The 18,788-nt window shown below is 37.8% G+C and overlaps 2 protein-coding genes across 3 annotated transcripts; both read right to left on the minus strand.

Annotated features, from left to right (window-relative positions):
- Positions 1 to 1,366: 1,366 nt before the first annotated feature.
- Positions 1,367 to 3,642, minus strand: LOC145485380 (beta-2 adrenergic receptor-like). The gene is made up of 2 exons (XM_081464050.1): positions 3,560 to 3,642; positions 1,367 to 3,096 (listed from the first exon to the last, which is right to left on the minus strand). Exon 2 carries the CDS (start codon positions 2,858 to 2,860, stop codon positions 1,733 to 1,735), a length of 1,128 nt encoding a protein of 375 aa, XP_081320176.1. The 5' UTR covers positions 2,861 to 3,096; positions 3,560 to 3,642; the 3' UTR covers positions 1,367 to 1,732.
- A 7,281-nt stretch (positions 3,643 to 10,923) lies between these two features.
- Positions 10,924 to 17,821, minus strand: LOC145485347 (octopamine receptor beta-2R-like). Of its 2 annotated transcripts, none has more exons than XM_081464027.1 (2): positions 17,209 to 17,821; positions 10,924 to 12,701 (listed from the first exon to the last, which is right to left on the minus strand). In XM_081464027.1, exon 2 carries the CDS (start codon positions 12,682 to 12,684, stop codon positions 11,584 to 11,586), a length of 1,101 nt encoding a protein of 366 aa, XP_081320153.1. In that variant the 5' UTR covers positions 12,685 to 12,701; positions 17,209 to 17,821; the 3' UTR covers positions 10,924 to 11,583. The 2 variants fall into 2 exon arrangements, with proteins under 2 accessions (XP_081320153.1, XP_081320151.1); XM_081464025.1 differs by lacking the exon at positions 17,209 to 17,821 and adding an exon at positions 15,426 to 15,672.
- Positions 17,822 to 18,788: the final 967 nt, after the last annotated feature.

An 18,788-nucleotide genomic window follows, 5' to 3' on the forward strand; every position in this document is an offset into this window, starting at 1 on the left:
CCCCAATACTCTAATACCTTAATACTCCAAAACGCCAATACCCCAAATACCCAAAACCCTAATAAACCAATACCCTAATACACTTCTATTCTAATACCCTAATACCCTAAAGACTCAAAACCCCAATGCCCCAATACCCTGACACCCGAATGCTCCAATACCTTAATACCCTAATACCATAATACCCTAATATCCTAATACCCCAATGCCCTAATAACGTAATCCCCTAATACCCTAATATCCTAACACCCTAATACCCGAATACCCCAATACCCTAATGCCCTAACCCTAATGATATTCTAACCCCCTAGTCTTGCATACGGCTGGTGCGCCTAAAATTTGAATTAACTAATCAGTATTAAGCTGGCGGGATAAACTCTACTGTCTTAAATTCAATGTAAGCATTGAAATCGAGCAACTTTTCTCACCGGAGACGGCATCCAATGTTCACCCAAAAGAATTTAGAATTCCAAAACCATATCAGGCTATAAGAGGTGAAAATTAGGAAACATTTTGTGTCTCCAAAAATCTAATTTGGCGCCAGCGGCCGACAGCTCGAGTGTCGCCACGTAGGATGATAGTTGTGTTATTCTGAACAAAATATGTATGACTGGATTTATGAAAACCGTGTTAAGGATTTGCACCTTTTTGTTTGGAAAATCGGTCAGATATATATATGTATTTGTTTTGTCACTTTATATATTTTTTAAACGTTTGAGGTGTAAAAAGCTAGACTCAGCGCATACTTACTTATCGTGCAATTTTTTCTAGGAGAAGGTGAAGAAAGTCTTTTGAAAAATGATTTTTATTTTATTAACACTGAAACGTTTCTTAGATAGCAGAGGCATAGAGTAATGAAACGCCCTTTCATATCTTGATTTTCACATCGAATATATACGAATGGCGAAAAGTTCTTCATTTGCCCAAAAATGCTAGACCTACAGACTACATGTAGACTGTTACTTCAAACATATTCTGATGTAATATTTCAATGGATATCAATAAGTGGATGAAGAAATTTTTATCAACGTTTATCTCTCATAATAAATCATAAGTTATTTATTAAGAGGATGCAATATTTTTCATCTTTGGACTGCATTCATTTTGAAAATCACCAAAGCGAGTTTGTAGCGTCTTCCCCGTCCATTTAATACGGAATTGCAAACAGATAAAAGAATGAAAGAAATTACCTTGAGTTTTGCTTACAGGTTTGATTATTGGATATAAAGTATCTAATAAGTAAATAAAGAGAAGTAAATAAAGGAATATTTATTTTCTTCTATTGGTTTTGTAGAATTTATCAAGGGAAAAGGAAAAATAGAAATATTTTTGACGACTCAAGACTACTGAAGCCATGTTTCGCTAAACGTCCTTGAGTTGATCTTGCAGTAACTGAATTCTTTATTTTTTTGGTTGCGCCCGTCTACCCGGAAAGTGTCCAAGGACAAATTTTCTTGCCTATTCCCAGGTTACAACAAAGTTACTTGCTTGAAACACATATTGATCCTATTTGTTTATCCCCTTCCCAGTTATCTTCTTATTGTGGTTATTAAAACCAATATAATTGTCTTTTCCTCTAATTTTCATTGAGACCATGTGACAACGATAACATCGTTGAGGAGCAAGTACACTGTTTGTACATGAAAATGTCAAGTCTTAAGACTTGAATCGGCGAAATTAAAAACACAGGCCAGTTATGTTAATGTTGTGTCACAAGATCACACATGGTCGACTATATCACCGACGAGAACGTCATGTTTTTGGATTTTCGAAACAATCTTGATGAATTTCCATTGCCGACCCGTGTTTTCATCGATCGCTTTGTAGGATTTACTCGCCATGACGGGGAATGAAACGAGATGTTGTTGATGCCACGAATTCTGATCAAAGATATGTCGTCATAAGGAGCAAGCGGATATTCCAAGTTATCTAGATAATTAGACTTTTTACACTTAATTAACCAGTGGCCATACATCTCCATGAATGCTTCATAGCAACCAGGAAGTCGCAGTGTGTATATGACAGGATTCGCCAGCGAACTGCTGTATTGAAGAACCTTGAAAGCAAGAATCACTTCGTATTTGATATCAACACATGAACGGCACGCCCAGTATGCAAAGTTCAGGCCGAAGAAAGGACCCCAAGCCACTAGAAAACAACCAATCACTAGCAAGATTGCTTTAGCGATGCGTGTCTCCTTTTCTGCGCCTTGGGCTTGTTGATGATTGTGATGAACACTTTTTGACGCAATTACAAACATGGCAATGTAGACGACAAGAATGACTGATAGAGGCCAAAGGAAAGAAACCACAGAAACGAAGAGTGTGTAATAAGGCCATCTGGACGCTTCTGTCACTGTGATACAGCACAGCGCTACTGATACGCTCCATACCAGGGCAATGACACAGAAATATGGCTTTTTAGAAGATATGCGATGCAGGAATGGCCATCCTACTGCATAAAACCTTTCTATACTTATCATCATTAAATGCCAAATGGATGCTGTCGCACTGAATACGTCGATTGTGTTCCACAGAGTATAAACAAAGCTTGGAAATTCCACTGAATTAGCGAGAATGTAGATGAAAGAAGGTACTCCAACGCCACCCACGATGATGTCCGAAAACGCAAGATTCACAAGAAAATAGGCAGTGCGAGTGCGTAGTTTATGCTTTCTTAGAAAAACTGAAACAATAATAATGTTTCCCAAGACGATACTAAAAGAAATAATCGAGTAGATAATACAAAATGTAATTTTTATAGCAGCGCTTGTGCGAACCAGTTCTTGGAACGCCTCGGTTGTATTAGTTCTGTTGGAACCAATCAAGTGATCCCCAGATGAATTGGTGTTAGTTATCATCCTTCGCCTTATTAGAGATCCTCGTCTTCAGGCTATAGAAGTGACATTAGCTTCTCGCTGCTTATGGTGTGATGACTGTTCTCGAGCTTCTGTTTATCTCATGCTGTTCATGTTTAGAAAAGGAAGGAGAGAATCGTGTCACTTTGTAACATCAGTTAAACCGCGAAGGAAACGAGTCAAACCAATGTTAATTATGAGTCACGGTCATGACACGATGTTAGTTTCTTTTATATTCGCTGCAACACAAAAAGACAAATGTCGTTGATATATTATTGCATTTTTAAAGGTAAGCCAGATTTATTCTCCCTACACTGCTCTTTCATTTTAAATTATTTATAGGGTTTGTTGTTTTATCTGTTCATTGTTTTGTTACGCATTTCACGGTCGTTTTAAAAATCAAGACCGAGAACTATATCCTGGTGCTGCCGGGCTCGGTTGTTGACTGAATTCCTTCTATCATGCTGGGGAATTAAGGGTCATACTCATTTGTTTCGGAACAAAAGCATCACTTTGTGAATATCAGTATGTTTCAGGAGGAAAAGACTTCACGCGTTTTCTTGCTTTAAACGGTTGTCGAGATTTAGTATTTAGCACATCAGAGATTTTTTCATATCTCCTTTAGGCCATATATATATGACGAGAAATTGGCTTTGATCTACAAAAATACCTGGTAAACGTCTTATATAATAACATTCTTACCTTTTTGTTGGTGTTAACTTTAAGCATATCTCTGTGGCTGGCCGCCCGCATCATAAATAGAATACTGCTACCAACTGTCAACCTTCAGCAGAGCTTTTTGTGTCGTAGAATATCAATTGTTTCCACCTTACAGCGAACAAACAACGAAGGCAAACAAATTGGCAGATTAAGGAAATCAAGGAGTAGTCAAAACTTAGTTTTCTTTCGCGAGATGTCACGGCAACTAATTTGAAATGACTACTGTTTATAATAAAATTTTGAAGACAACTACTCTTGCTAATATCCTTTTTTCAAACCATGAATCGAATGTTTCCAATTTCTGAATAACGAGTTTAAAATCAAAATTTTACCATGGGTGTGAAAAACGTATTCTCAAATGAAATCCGTTCGCGAGTTTTGACCACGTTTAACCAAAACGAAAATTAATTAGTCAAGAAAAAATCTCAGTTATTTTTATCCCACACATTTATAATTCCGAACACAGTAAACAAGCGTTGTCATTTTGGCTGTGCTTTGTGCTTCGATATCGTTTCAATTAACATTTTTAAATGCTGGTGTTTATTCAGCCGTCCCTGTCGTATTCGAACAGAGCAAACTGTCGGCCACCTTCACCAATTTAAAAATTATCATCGATTACTGGAGTTGTTAATTTGATGGCAAGTTTAGTGAATACACAAATCACTTCAGTACATTCGTTAAACCAAAGAATAAAATCTGCATGAAAAGTTATTCGCATATCAAGTTTCTGTGATTTTTCATGTCCGATGTTGCTGATTATTTTTTGCAATGTTTGGGTGCTCTGTTGACTCAAAAAATCTAGTTAACAGATGCTATTCAAAACATTTCATTTATTTGTCTTATCTTGGTTATTAGACATCCTTTGGTAGACAATCATTTTAAGACAACATGAAAGCGTGGAGACGGTTCTCTTTGTATCTTTAATAAAAGTACTGCAACTCATTTGAATGTTCAAAGCTCCAGTGCGTATTGGCCGAAAACTCGTTCCCGGGGTCTTTTCCTGACCTCTACAACTGAGAACGAGTGAACCATCTACAAAGGTCTTACTTTCCTAAGCTAGATGGAGTGTTAAATGAAAAAAACAAAAAACAAAAAAAAACAACAAAAACCAGCATTTGGAAGAAAACTACGAGGGACACAGAACAGATAGGTCCGGTGGTACGAAGAACGTAAAAACAAAAAGCATCGCTTTGTCACGTGTCACTTGAGAGGAGAATAAAATTGCCCACAAAAATAGCGAGAAAGTCGATCAAGCCTCGAGCTAGATACTTTGTAATATAGACTGGGGTGTTGATTTGAGCATGCTTCGTAATCAACCGCACTGAAACTGAACTAAACTGCACTAAACTACGAGTTACGTATTACGTGTTCGGTCCGACATCCATCAGAGTGCAATTTTCTAATCCCATCAATTGTCTTCATTTTACCGTGCCCCTTGAAATATCATTTCGGTGTGGTGTCATTGAACTTCTAGTCCAGTCTAGACATTGTAATACATTGTAGGTGTCTAAGCCTCTTTAAAGTGGAATTTCATCTTGTACAGGCTCGTCCTTCTTCTGTACTGTGTTAACAAGGGTGCATGAGTTGTTTGTTGATTGAATACCTGGAATTTCCATAGCATGCAGATCATTCTGAGATTCTTCATTAATGGCGTGAAACCTGAAACAGCACCACTGTACTTTAGCTCTCAGATCAGGCACTGATAACATTACTGTCATGGGAATTAGGGCAGAACTGCTGTACAGAAGACATCTTAATCCGATTGATGTAGAAAGCTTGTTAAGATCGCAGGAGGTACAGAAGAAGTTCAGAACACTGACAACGTGGTATGGCAAGCTTGTAATAAAATATGACGAAAATACGAGAGCCATTGTTTTGCTAATTGCAACGTTATTTTCTTGTGATGGAGTTAACTCGTGTTGAAGCAATCTCAGCGGCACCATTAAGAATACAGCACAGGTGACAAGAGCGGGGAATCCAAAAAAGGTAGAGGAAGAGACAACTGCGAGTACTGGCGCCCTAGTGAAATAGTATATGACTATCATAATTGATGATAGTGAAGAAGCAGCCAACCAGGGCGAGACGCTTGCTATGTAGGTGATCCGATCTGCTGCCGTGCGATGAATGATTGGCCAGCCAATGGCACACGTCCTTTCTGTTGCTATAACAACCAGATGAAGGTTAGCTAGTAATCCATGAAAGACATCAAAACTATGAACACATATTTCATTTAGTTCGTCAAGATTCATTGAGGTGTTGTTTTTGTGTTGCACAATTAGAATAAACAACCACAGCGGGATAAAAACAATAGCTATAATGATGTTTGCGAGAGCTTGACTGGCTAGTAAATGACCAAGCCTTGCAAAACACAATCGATCATCGGGATTGGATGGCTTCCAGGTCAGAACAGTGATGTTGGCTGGTAATGCAATAATGCTTGTAACACAGAGAAGAACAAAATATATCCAGGTTAAAACAGGATCTAGACTTGCCATGGTAGGTTTCTTTCACCACTGTCTTCTACTACCTGAAAGAAATTAAATGGGAAACAAAAAGTAAAACGTATTCTTAATTTCTGTGCAATGTTTCGTTAGCTGCAAATGAAACGAAGCGGTTTAACAGGTGGGTCAACTTCAGATTCAGTTTTGTCCGTTATAAATAAGAACACTTATTGGTGTGACCATATGGATGTATTGCTGCCTGTTAAAACACCAGTCAAAACTTTATGGATGAGCTCCAGTCACTGCAGGTTCAAGATGAAAAAGGCACCAAACGTCCATAATCCCGGGGCTCCAACGTGTCACGTACCCGCATGTAATACAATCGCAAAGCCGAGCAAACAACCTCACGAAATGTTCAGAATCCTCAGAATCTCAGTTTTAGCTAGTTTCTCGTAGGGTTGCATAATTTTGATTCCTATTTTTTGCTTTTCTATTGCTTTTCTATTTTACCAGCAACAATCAGTGAACAAGTAAGAGCTAGGAGATGGAAATGGCCGGGCCATGTCTTGGGAATGTCTTCAGACCAAAATCCCAAGATAGCACTAACATGGGCACCAGAAGGCAAACGCAGAAGAGGACAGTTAAGTGAGACGGGGCAAAGAACGGTTAACAAGGAGAGAGAACATCTCTGATTCAAGACATGGAGGGAGGCAGAGGTGGCGGCAAAAAACCGAGTTGTTTGGAGGAGACTGATTGATGGTCCCCTTCTCTGCGAGGGGAGAAGGGGAAGATGACGCTTTTAGCACAAATCCAGATCCAACCAATCAAACTCTATTAATCGTACGGCTATCTATATCCTGCGATATCAACTAACATGATTTTGACAACTCTGGTTAAAATCTTATTCACGTCGTATTACTGTACAGCTAAACTTAAGGACGGTGTCTACTAGATATAAAGGTCTTTTTGCCAGGTCAGGACCCTGTCAGAAAATTCGATCTTAGCAAGGTCTATTGCACGCATTTTTCCGAGATAATTAGCCTTGAATCTCTGACAAAAATGCTGACGTCAGCATTTTTCTGAAAAAGAAGGAAAACATATTTCTTCACACATTTCCTTTGAATTCGTCTTTACATACAGAAAAGCAAACACATCGATATAGATCTTTAAATTACATGATGAATGGTAACATAAGAACCACTTTTGGTATGTCTGATAACAAAATCGCTGGAATGGCGCTTTTATCGTCCCTGACAGCTCTCCTCTGGCTTACCCAAAAATACAATCTAAATAACTTTTCCTCACAACCAGAAACTAATCAAGTGTTGAATAGGTTTGCCATTCCATTTCATAACATGAAATGTAGGGGGTAACCACACGTTTTTAAAAGTTAAATGAGTTGTTTTCATGTTTTTTGAAAAACGATCTAATGATTAAAAATTAGGAGTATTACAGAACTTCTCTACGCGTTTTGAAGATGTCAGTTCTTCGGTTGCTTACCTTCTGAGGAGGCAAAAAAACTTCAACGCTGATATTGTTTTAGGAGAGATTCGCCCATCGCACGCTGAAGGCCAGTGTCCCACCATATCTCATCCTGCTTCTGACTGAGTAATATAGGCTCCAACAAATACAACACAAAAGAACTTTAACACAATGGCGATTGCATCTGGGAGAGAAAATCGTTTGATTTCGGCGAAAACAGAAGAACAAGGAAAACTATTACATATAATGCTTATGTTGTAAAGGAAATTTTAAAATGATAACAGTGATACTTACCAAATAGATAGTCTGTGGCTGCACTCACTCTTTTCTCATTGTTTGTTTATATTCTGATACTTTTCCTCTTCTTTGAGTTCTTCAGAGTGGCTTTGTTTAACATCCGTTATTTGTTTTGCGATCTGATCTGAATGATTTTTCAGGCAAATCTTCTACAGAAACAGATCAGATCTTTGATAATAGAACTTTAAATAAATAATTTCCTTTTCTCTTAAATACCGATCTTGAAGTAATTCTATTGATACGCATGTTTCACAGCCGGCATAGCGCAAACCGTACTTCACAGTGGCCTAGACTCGTCCAATTAAAATAAAATACCTCAAACCACAGGCTATTTAATAACAATACAAACGGCTTCTTGCTAATTGTCTAGATAATGAAGGAGATAGCTTTTACGATGAATGAACGAGCTAATAAATTAGTCTACCCAAAACTATAGCATAGGTTGCCAATAATTGTATAAATGTAGTCAACACACGTTCGATCACTGTGCAATAGCATGATATGAACTTGTTATTTACAAATCGAGTGGTCGCTGTAATTTCACACCGTGGAGGGAAAAAGTATTTTCAAGCTACACCTGACAATAATTGAACATGCTTTGAAAATGAAACATAACTTCATTATATTTATTGTCGCTTTAAATTTAGTTGCTTCAAGTGTGGAAGTTTCTTTAAGTTATGTAGAAGTTGGCTAAACTGAGTCGTATTTTTCAATTTGTGGTTGGAACACAAGGCAGGTGCCAAACTCACTGTCATTAAAATTATTCAAACATTAGCGCGTCCCGCGTGCAGAGACCGCTGTTGCTGTTTTCTTCGTAAATAATAATTGACAGAATAAAAAAACATTGCCGATAATAAAGTTATTACAATCGGAGAAAATGGTCTGAAACGTTTATTGTCAGTGTCTGGAACCAGAAACTGCTGAAATTGCACCTTCTGCTACTCGTTGTTGTAAGATTCTGTTATTATTGGAAGCACGCTTCACCATGTCACCACGTTGGGAGATATTGGTAGAAAATCAAAGTGGCTATGAGCCACTCAACTTGGAAAATGGATCGTCTGTAAGCAGTGACAATTTTGATGCCACTCACTTAAGGTTTTAATCCGTAGGTTAAGTTAAAGTTAAAGCCTACAAGCATTGTTAAGAAATAGTGCAAAACGCAACGGTAAGAGAATACACGGGGAGATGTGACACTGTTGAAAACATTCATGAAGCTATCGGTCCGAGAGACCGAGTTATCCTCGAGAGACGGAGTTATTATCGAAGAGGCCGAGACAATTATAAAGAAAGTACCGCTTGTCCGATCGCAAAAGCAAGTAATAATTCTCATTTTCATTGCTGTCAGTTTTTTCGTTCTTTATTTTCCCAGCCAGTATCAGAGATTTTTTTTCTCTCTTTGTTACCTTTTCTCATCTTAGAAGCTAAAAAAAAATTCGTTCAGCGTAGACTCACTACATCACAAGGAGAGCACCACGTCTCGTCCGCTCAACATAGTTAAGCCCTGTTCGGTGGGGTTCGTACTTGGAGGAGTGACCAAATACGAATACCCCGTGTTGTAATAACTTTTTTTTTCTTCTTTTCTTTTTTCGTTCCCTTTCCAAGGCGATATTAAAGACTGTAGAACTCCCAGCCTTGTGGAATGTCGTTTCTTTTATTTATCAACGATTTGTTCCTCATTTCGCCATGTCCATGTCCAAATTTTCCGACGAGCATCCGTGACCTTTTCATATGGGGCTCCCCCCCGGGGTTTCAATTGTCTAACAGGAAGTGAAGGAGTGAAGGAGTGGTGGAGTGAAATCGCTTCACCACTACAACTTGGAAAATAATATTTTCCAAGTTAAAAAGGAAAGAAAAATTACAATTATGCTCTGATACGAATGGTATTCTCCAAAAATATGAAAGAATGTTAAGCTGTTACTACAAAAACAGCAACAAAGTGCGGAACTTGGAGAATTATATTTATATTTAGAGTAATGTATATCATATGTATTTATGCAAACATAAACCATATAGTGATAACAGGAAACTCCCAGCTTTTAATAATTTTGGTACTTAGATTGTTACTCTACAGATATGTCGTTACGACACATTTACAAGATTTTAAATAATTCTATGTTAGTGCACTATTGAACAAAAATAAATTACGTGTATCTATGACAACCTTATTTGTGGTTCCACAACCAGATTTAGGATGTTCGCGCTAATTGTTTCTGCGCATCCTTACTGCGAAAGCAAATTCACACGCATCGATGCGCGCGCTAAGTAATAAAATGAACAATGATAGGGCAGATGGCCATTGCTATAGCTTTGCTTGGATTTAACGATCTTGGACGTTCAGTGACCCCTATTTTTCTTTTGATGGATCATTTTCTTTACCGATTTTCTACGTTTAGCGAAAATATGAACAAACTCTATCGATTAGAGGTTTGAATTTTTTGCAAAATGCACCATCAAATTCCGTTATTTTTAGCTCCTCGTTCATCTGTGCGGCGGTTACAAATGCCTCTCGAGGGGTTAAGTTTTGTGAAAACGTTGGCAACATTTAGAATTATTTACGCAACAGACCCACTTCTACAAAATGTGACAAAGATCGTTTACCTCCGTCGACTCACCTTCGATATTTTTAACTATAAACCCCTGTAGACCATGGTAAATTACGAGCGCCAATTTTTCAAAATCAGGGTAGTTTTACAAACGCTTTATCTCTGCAACGAAATCGGTGACCCCAATTTTTTTGCATTTCTGACATAAGTAACTCATTATCTGACGGCAGTAAAAATCTGAAAAATTTCTATTGACTGGGAATTTTCGCGGGAACGTCCTTAAGAAACATCTTAAGCAGATTTTCAAACCTGCCCTTCATCCATTATATGATATGATTGAAATGATAGGTTTTAAAGAGTTGGCAAAATTTGTCTTACTTTGTAATAATAATGACATAGTCTCAGGTGTAGAATTGATCACCGTTGAACTCCTCTATCCTAGCAAAGGAGAGCTGTTTCCTCCTTATTATGCAAGTCCTATTAAAGGCTTCTTGACGTTCAGGGGAGAAATCTAACTCGAGGTTGCTTATGTATGATTAATATTGAAAGACGCATCAGAGCTGTTAGACTACCCAACCTTCGATTAAACTTAACTAACAGCATAAAACATAAAAAAAAATTTTCAGTTTTTTTACGCCTATACGCTTTATTATTTGTATTGATAGCAAGTCCGTCATGTTAATCCAAATGACGCGACAGCCTAAATAACAGCCAGTCTATGATAAGCCACTCCATGATCACAGGGTGGTGTGCAGAGCAAAAAACACTGCATAGTTCTTTCGCTAATCGATTTATTGTTATAACGTTTTATTGTTGGTAGATTTATTGTTATATTATGTTTATGGCACAAGGGATATCTGAGAATATCCTCTACTTTTCACGTGTTTTTTTTTCAGTGTTCGTCAACCGATTATTGTTAAGAATAGAACTGAATGTTTTAAACAAGGCTATTGGGTTTAGTTGAACCACGACAAAATTACTTTGGCCTATTAATAGGGATTTCTCAAAACAGGGTGGGGCGGCGATACTAGACCTTCCATTAGGTTAGAAAGATGTGCATAGATTCAGTGGACAGCGTGTGTTTCTCGAAGTACCAATGAGGTTTTCCGCGACGTTCGCAATCGGAAAGCTAATCCCCGCGATAATATAATAATCCACGCATATTTTCGCGTACAATGGAAAACTGTATTTTTATCTTTTTTGACCCTTTCGTGTAATGAGTGCATTTTCCGTTCAGCTGCTATCAAATCCCTCCCACAATCGCAGTCTTTTCCGAATCATTTCCATTTGTAGTAACAGCACGTGGTTCATTTCCACTATAACTGCTCGTCCGCTGATCATTAATGTCTGACAGTTCAACATCTCGGCGTCGAGAACTTGTTCTCCTAAGTGTTTGTCGCTCTATCGAATGCCGATAGAAAGATGTTGTAAATCTTCTTTCCTTGAGAAGAATGGTGATTGGTCGTCGAAATTCAGGCATGCGTGCAGAGTACACAGCAGGATTTAATGCGGATCCACTGTAATGCAGCGCTTTGAATAATAAAACAACTTGCAACGGCACTGCTGCTGCGCAACTTGTGCAGGAGAAGAGCACTAAATTAAGACTGAAAAATGGCAACCATGTGACGAGGAAAAGAAGGATAAGAGCAAAGACTGTGAGCGCTGTACGGCTCTCTCTTTTGACAACTCGAGCTCTGTTGCGCGGTATCTTTGTCTTATGTTTTATGATGATACAAATCGACGTGTAAGCGAAGAAAATCACAGAGAAAGGTATAAAGAAGCCAAGCGTGGAATAAATGAGGAACGTGCCTTTCCATTCGGGGCCTTTCGGTATGAAGAAGTTAAGAGAGGCAATACCAGCGGCCATTAACCACACTGTTGCCAAGATTACGAAGTTGATGCGGGCGGATGTAGTGCGATGACGCAATGGGAAGGCAATGGCGTACACTCGCTCAACGCTGATTGTCATCAACTGGAGAATAGAGAGCATTCCAGAGAGAATATCCATCGGGCTGAATATTTTTCGCACAAAGCTTGCTGGCTTGAAGTTCTGATTGAACAGTAGAATAAGCAAAGTCACATACAATGGAATCGTTACGGTGCCCACCAAAATATCACCGAGTGCCAGGCCAATCACAAAATAATTGGTCCTTGTCCTTAAGTTTCGCTTCTTTGAAAACACCAATATAATGAGGACGTTCCCACATATGGCGAAAGTGGCGAGAATCAAGTACACCACACACCATAATATCAGGTATTGTAATTCGATGAAAGGAGGCGGGGAACCCGAATAGACAGCTGTGGGACCACTTGAGTTGGTGCTGTTTGAATTGTTAGACGCCATTTCCTGTGGTGTGAGACCTGTAGTGTGAGAATTAATCAAATAGTTAGGAAAGGGCTGTTCCTTATGCAGGCTTTTTGACCCGTACTGTCATCATGGGACGAAGTGCTGTTACTAGACCGTTTTTAGATCATTCTTACCTCTATGGCCCCGGCTTATCGTGAAAGCATTATAATAGCTGAGTGGCAGTATACAAATGACCATGAACTAGCGATATAGGATGACTTTTCACCCATACAGCAAGGGAAACCTTCAACATTCCTTAACAAAACTGCAGTGCACGTGGAGAGTAAAACTATTTAAGCACTCGTATTTCGTGATAGAATAAGCAAACTCCAGTTGCTATAGACAGCTGCAGTTGTCTTTTACCTGTTTTTACTTCAGTGAACTTACTCGGTTTTCAGCGCAGTTTCCTTTCAGATTTGTACAATGGATGCTATGTTCAGCTCCGCAATAATTTGGCTTCCTTTAGTTAATATGAACCGTTTTCTAGAGATTAGCTTTCTTTAACAGGTTGGTTCTCACTAGCGCATGAACATAAACTGAAATGCGCAGACGCAGTAAGGTGAAGGTGTTACTTAGCAGCGCTCTACTGCGTCTGCGCATGTTACTTATGCGTTTGTGAAAACCACCCTTTGCGTGCTTTATTCCACTTTCAACTGCTCTGAATGCCTAATTATACAACCGCTTCCCCAATTTTACCAAAATGACGTGTTTATAGCTGTCTTTCGATTTTGTACAATTTAACACGGAAGGGAGTTATTGAATGATTTAAGAAAGCAGTTCATGGATATTCGCTTATTTGATATTGACGACAAGCCGCGGCCTTGTTGATTATTTGCTAATTGGTATACAAGGAGCGATATCAGTTCCTAGTCTGTGATGATATGTCTACAAGTTATATTCAATTAACACTTGCTACAGTGCAATCCACATAAGCAGACAATCCAAAATTGGTTTTGAATGGACTCAATCCTTTCTAGAACCGCAAAGACGAATACCAGTAAAAATAGGAAAAAAAACCTCGAGTCTTTTGATCCCGTGTAGCAACATTTATGGTAAATTCACCAGTATCAAATAAAGAAGTTGAGCTCGGAGATATACTTCTGGGAGATATCTTTGTTTCAAGCTGGCATTTTTAATCCTCTTTTAGTGAAAACAGTGTTCAAACTGTTATTTTATTTGACAATGATTTAAGAAGGCCGAATCGTCACATATCGCGAAATTTGTCAGTGTAAAAATATATAATAAGTTTGTTTTAACAGTCACATATGTATGGAGCTACTAATATCACGAATTATTCAGAAAAATATTTAGTTATACCCTGCGTCGATAAAAACTCCCGAATAGCGTGAAACAAAAATATATAGCTACAATCGTTTGAATGTTACAACATGGTATGGTGACTAGTGTCGTTGCTGAGCACAACTGGCACATTAAATGACATAAAACGTGATTCTTGTCAAGTACAGTGTGAAAATGTCTCCGTGTTTGCCTAATCTGCGACGAAGCCGAAGATGATTTACTAAAAAAATCTTTTATCTATGTTAGTGACTGTCTTTCTACGCGGCTTTCGTTAAGATTATATCCCAAATCTTCTATTTTGTATAACTCTAGAATTTTCATCTCACATTTTTATAATGACGATTAGATTTTTATTTCCCTGTTTCATTTCCCTTGGGCTTATCTATTTGATTTGTATACACATCATAGGCAAATAACTTCACCATCAAAGCCAGTGGGTTTTAAAAACAAACGTAATGTGTTGTGGGTTTTTTTATGTGTGTTCAGCGCGGGTCAGACAGTCTTGCCGTGCTTTCCATATAATACTCCTCTGTTTTCCGAATTCAAGATTTCGCGTGCCCAGACCCAGGTCGGTTGTAAATGTAGCAAAAAACTACAAAGATAGTAGAATTTTGTAACCAATCACAGCTGGTAGTATTTATTGCTTTCAATGCAATTAAAATTGCTGTTAGTGAGTGTTTGAAATGATTCAGAATACGTGATTGTCCCTCATTTGAGTGATCTGATTATGGAGAAAAGAAATTATATTCTTTGTAGACTGATGATTTTGTCGAAATCGGAGCTCGTGACATTAAATACACCTGTGGTTTATCTAAACTTTATCCTTCTGTAACACAAAAAACGAATTTAATCATACTCACAGTTGTTTCATAAGTTAGATGCTACACCCCCATCGTTGAATTCTGATTTAAGCTGGAATCTCAAGAAAGGGAAGTTCGTGCAGATGACGAAAACCGCATGTCTTCCTAAAACAAATCACCGCGGGTGTCCTGTAGTTTATGAATAAATTTCAATAAAACAAAATACGAGTATCCTGTCTGTACGCAGTTCTAATTATTCCGCCTTCTGGTTTGGTTTGGATCGGACAAGGCCAGGTTCACCACCAATTCAATCAACAACTTTGTATCATTCAATGGACGAATCGAATGTGTAGAAGTCTCTTAATGGCGTGAAAGTATTGTTTCTGTTTACAAACCGCACGTTGTAGAAATACTTAAATATAAAAAAGTGACATAGACTCAGTTATTTTTAAATTTGGCTATGGATAATGTTCAGATAAACACACAATTGTTTGATGATATTAAGGATTGTAGATAAGGTAAAATTCATGTCTGTTTTTTTAAGCATCTTATTGACATATAACGTGAGTATTTTATCGGATATGAACATTACGAAGCTTAGCTGAAGGGATTTCTGAAATTTTTCTCAGCGATGATTACCTTTTCAAAGTGCTGTGCTATTCAGAGCGCCTGATCACTGTCCAAACGCAAAATCGAAATGGGTCTGTAAATAAACTAGGAAACAACTGACAATATAACCGATTAATCAACAATACAAGCGAGCCTTACTATCGTAGTAGCCTTTTCCTTTCATTAAAACCCATTGAGAATTATTCAGAAAAAAAGAAAAACCAAGATATGCAAAAATCTTACCGCGCGATAGACTCTACTCGTGTTGGTCTTTTTGTTCGCGAATACTTTTTGCACAAATATTTGAAATAATGTTTCGGGAAGTTGTCTCCTTAAGGACTGGTATCCAACCTCGAAAAAATGACAACATCGAACTGAAGTGAAATAAAGAATTACTGGTTGTTCTGGCAAATAGAAAACAATGAATTTATTTAAAATTTCGTATATTTTACCATCACAACTGTGGGTGGTCTTTATCTCTTTACAAGGGCATGCGCAAATCAGTAAGGGAAGAGAAAACGTAAATTTTAACAACAAAAGTCAATAAATGTGTGTTTTTTTGTATTTCGAGAGCTGATTCTGTATCTTACGCTTCTGATGCTGTAAAATCGTTAATATTCAGGATCCTAGAGTTGCAAGCTTAGATGCATGGTGGTCTATTCCCCCATAACAATTATCGCGCCATTATAAACATCTGGTTACTAGGTAACCTCAAAGCAGTGTTTAGAAATAAATCGACAATGTACGCGACTTAACGTGATGTTAGCCGAAAACGCTTGCACGAGGTAATAATTTAAACGGCAAGCCTTATCACAAATTTGCTGGTAGAATCGACGTTTCCCAAAGGAACAAAATGTGTTTCTAATAACTAGCCGGAAAAGGACATCTCTTGAAACTAATTGAACAATAGCTGCTAACATGTAATATAGCTTGCAATAAAAATGGCAAAGGCCGTGATTTATGTCTGTATATTAAGAATTTGACAACGTTTTACTGGGATTGTAACCTTTTGCCGGCAGCCGGCAGCAGCAATAAGTAATCCTAGAGCTGATCTTCTCCGTTTTCCACACTCTACAATAAGATAGGCCACAGGGAATCGAATGTTTTTTGTATCAGTAGAGAACTTGGAAACTTGCTGAATTGGAGGGACTTGTGAGATCAGTTGCCTTTAACGGTAAGTGAATGGAATCTTTGGCCTCCTTATACCATCTAAAATGTCCTACATTATGCGAGGCCCATGTTTATTTAACTAAACATATGTCAGGTGGTTATCGAGGCATTAATTATTCATAAATCATCAGTTTAAAATAAAATCTTACCAAAACTGAGAAATCAAACCGATAATATCCTGTTGAAGAGAGTTTAAAACCAACCCTATTTTAATTACAACGGACACAGTGACGTTTTTTCGTGTTTCGGTAAGAAATATTTTGTAGCTAGCATTTTTAAACACATTATCAGCTGGTATGCAATTTCAATAAAATGTTACTAACTTAAGCCGGCGGGCGGAGCGCGACATACAGGGCTGAAATTATCGCGTTAACCAAATAGTATTTATATCTTCCTATGGCGCATTGGAAGAGCAACCTGATTACAAACACTTTTTAGTCGCTTTTTCGTCACTGTTCATTATGTGACAGCTAAAATAACGCGCAAATAAAGCCTCTCCAAACTACAAGCCAAGCAAGTTCAGATTGAAACCGTAGCTTGTCTGGTTGTTTTGATATGAGTCTGCTGAGAAAACATTATGCGTACCTCGAGGAAATATTAAAAAGAAGATCTACGTATTATTGTGGCATTATTCAACTCTTACCGTGAGAATTGAGCCTGCTAGCTGAGATAGGTTCAGTGAAGCTAATGAGTCTAACCGCACCTTATGAAACACAGCTCTACTCGTCAGCACGCTTTTGTAGTTTTTATTTAAGCAAACAAACCTTTGAAATTTCTGATGCCCAGCGGGTATTTCGGAGAGCGCAGATGACTACAGTATCACTAATATTGCTAATTACCATAATAAAAATCCAGAACACTTTTAAAATCTTAAGTATTAAACTGCTTAATACGCAAAGCACCCCATCTTCTCCGTTTTTGGTCGACTGAGTGATTAGAAATCAAGCATTTATTCTCTGTCACTGAGAACCCAATAGTACTCCCGCTTGCCAAAGTGCTCTCCAAGTTGTGGGATTTTTGGAAATGATAGCATCTGCTATTTTAGTTTTTCAAAAGATCAAGAGACTCAAAATTGATGAATTTTATTTTCCTCCCAGTGGGGTACTTCTCACTGTGAACAAAGCTTTAACTCCTGAAGTTTTAATGAACGAAAACCAGCCTCAAAGATGATATATACAATCGATGAAACCAACAAAATTTCATCTTAAGATATCGATTGTAAACTCGTCAACGAAAATTTGTTTTGTAGTGTTAGTTTCCGCCGGCCTTTGGTAAGTTACGTAAATCAGTCTTAGCCGTTGCTGAATATAAATGGCACTTAAATTTTCCGACATTTAGGAACCTCAGGAAAAGATAAAAATTCAAACAGCTGCTGCTTAATTTTAAATAAATCTCGCAGTCTTGATCTATGTGGATTTTTCTTTGATAGCCCGATATCATCCTTTCATTGAAAGGAAATTTAAAGCGGCAAACTCTTTTCTACTTTTTCTTGTGTAAATAGTTGGTCACCCGCAGTCCGAAGCAATTAACGTCGCCATTCTTTTTCAAATTTTCATTAAAACGTATATATTTGTGAAAGAAAAGTGGCGACCGCATTGAATTCGCGACAGCTATGAAAAGCCAAGGATTTTTCAAAGGTTTTAGATATAAATCTTGACCAAGCAAAATGCATTAGGCAATGTCAGCGAATCAATTTAACAATTTTAATTTTATCGCTCAATAGTCTTAGTTTAGCAGGTAAACACAACTATATGATAAAGCGATTAACAAAGAAAGCACAGATATTTTCTCACAGCCGTGGCTTCTTTATGGTGTTACAAATTTTGAGAAAATGATTACTTTGTGTTATAATCATGCAGCAGGCCTCTAAAGGAAGAGGGGCGTCGCTTTTGGTTCAAGGCGTAAATCGCACGCCGTTTTGCAATGAAAATCCGTAAACCTCACTGAACAAATTTTGTATGTAAAAGCATTTGACCAAACAGAACTGATAGAAGTTTTTTCAAACTTTGATCAGAAATTCAGTACTTTGAAAGTACACCAATTTGGGTCAATGTATCAAAAATGTATCCTAACTCAGAGGATAAGGCTACTAGAATACAAGAAGATGACACTAATCCATTAAATATTGAGCTGGCTAATTTCATTTGATTTCCCTTAGCTCGGAGCAAGTTATAATTTTCATGGTACCACAGCACTATTTATGTGCCATCCGAGTAAGTGATC

Source organism: Orbicella franksi, chromosome 4 (assembly GCF_964199315.1).
Source record: "Orbicella franksi chromosome 4, jaOrbFran1.1, whole genome shotgun sequence".
Lineage (NCBI taxonomy): Eukaryota > Metazoa > Cnidaria > Anthozoa > Scleractinia > Merulinidae > Orbicella > Orbicella franksi.

Excerpts from the sequence above, each read along its gene's own strand:
- LOC145485380 (XM_081464050.1), bottom strand. The coding sequence starts at position 2,860 with ATGATAACTAACACCAATTCATCTGGGGATCACTTGATTGGTTCCAAC.
- LOC145485347 (XM_081464027.1), bottom strand. The coding sequence starts at position 12,684 with ATGGCGTCTAACAATTCAAACAGCACCAACTCAAGTGGTCCCACAGCT.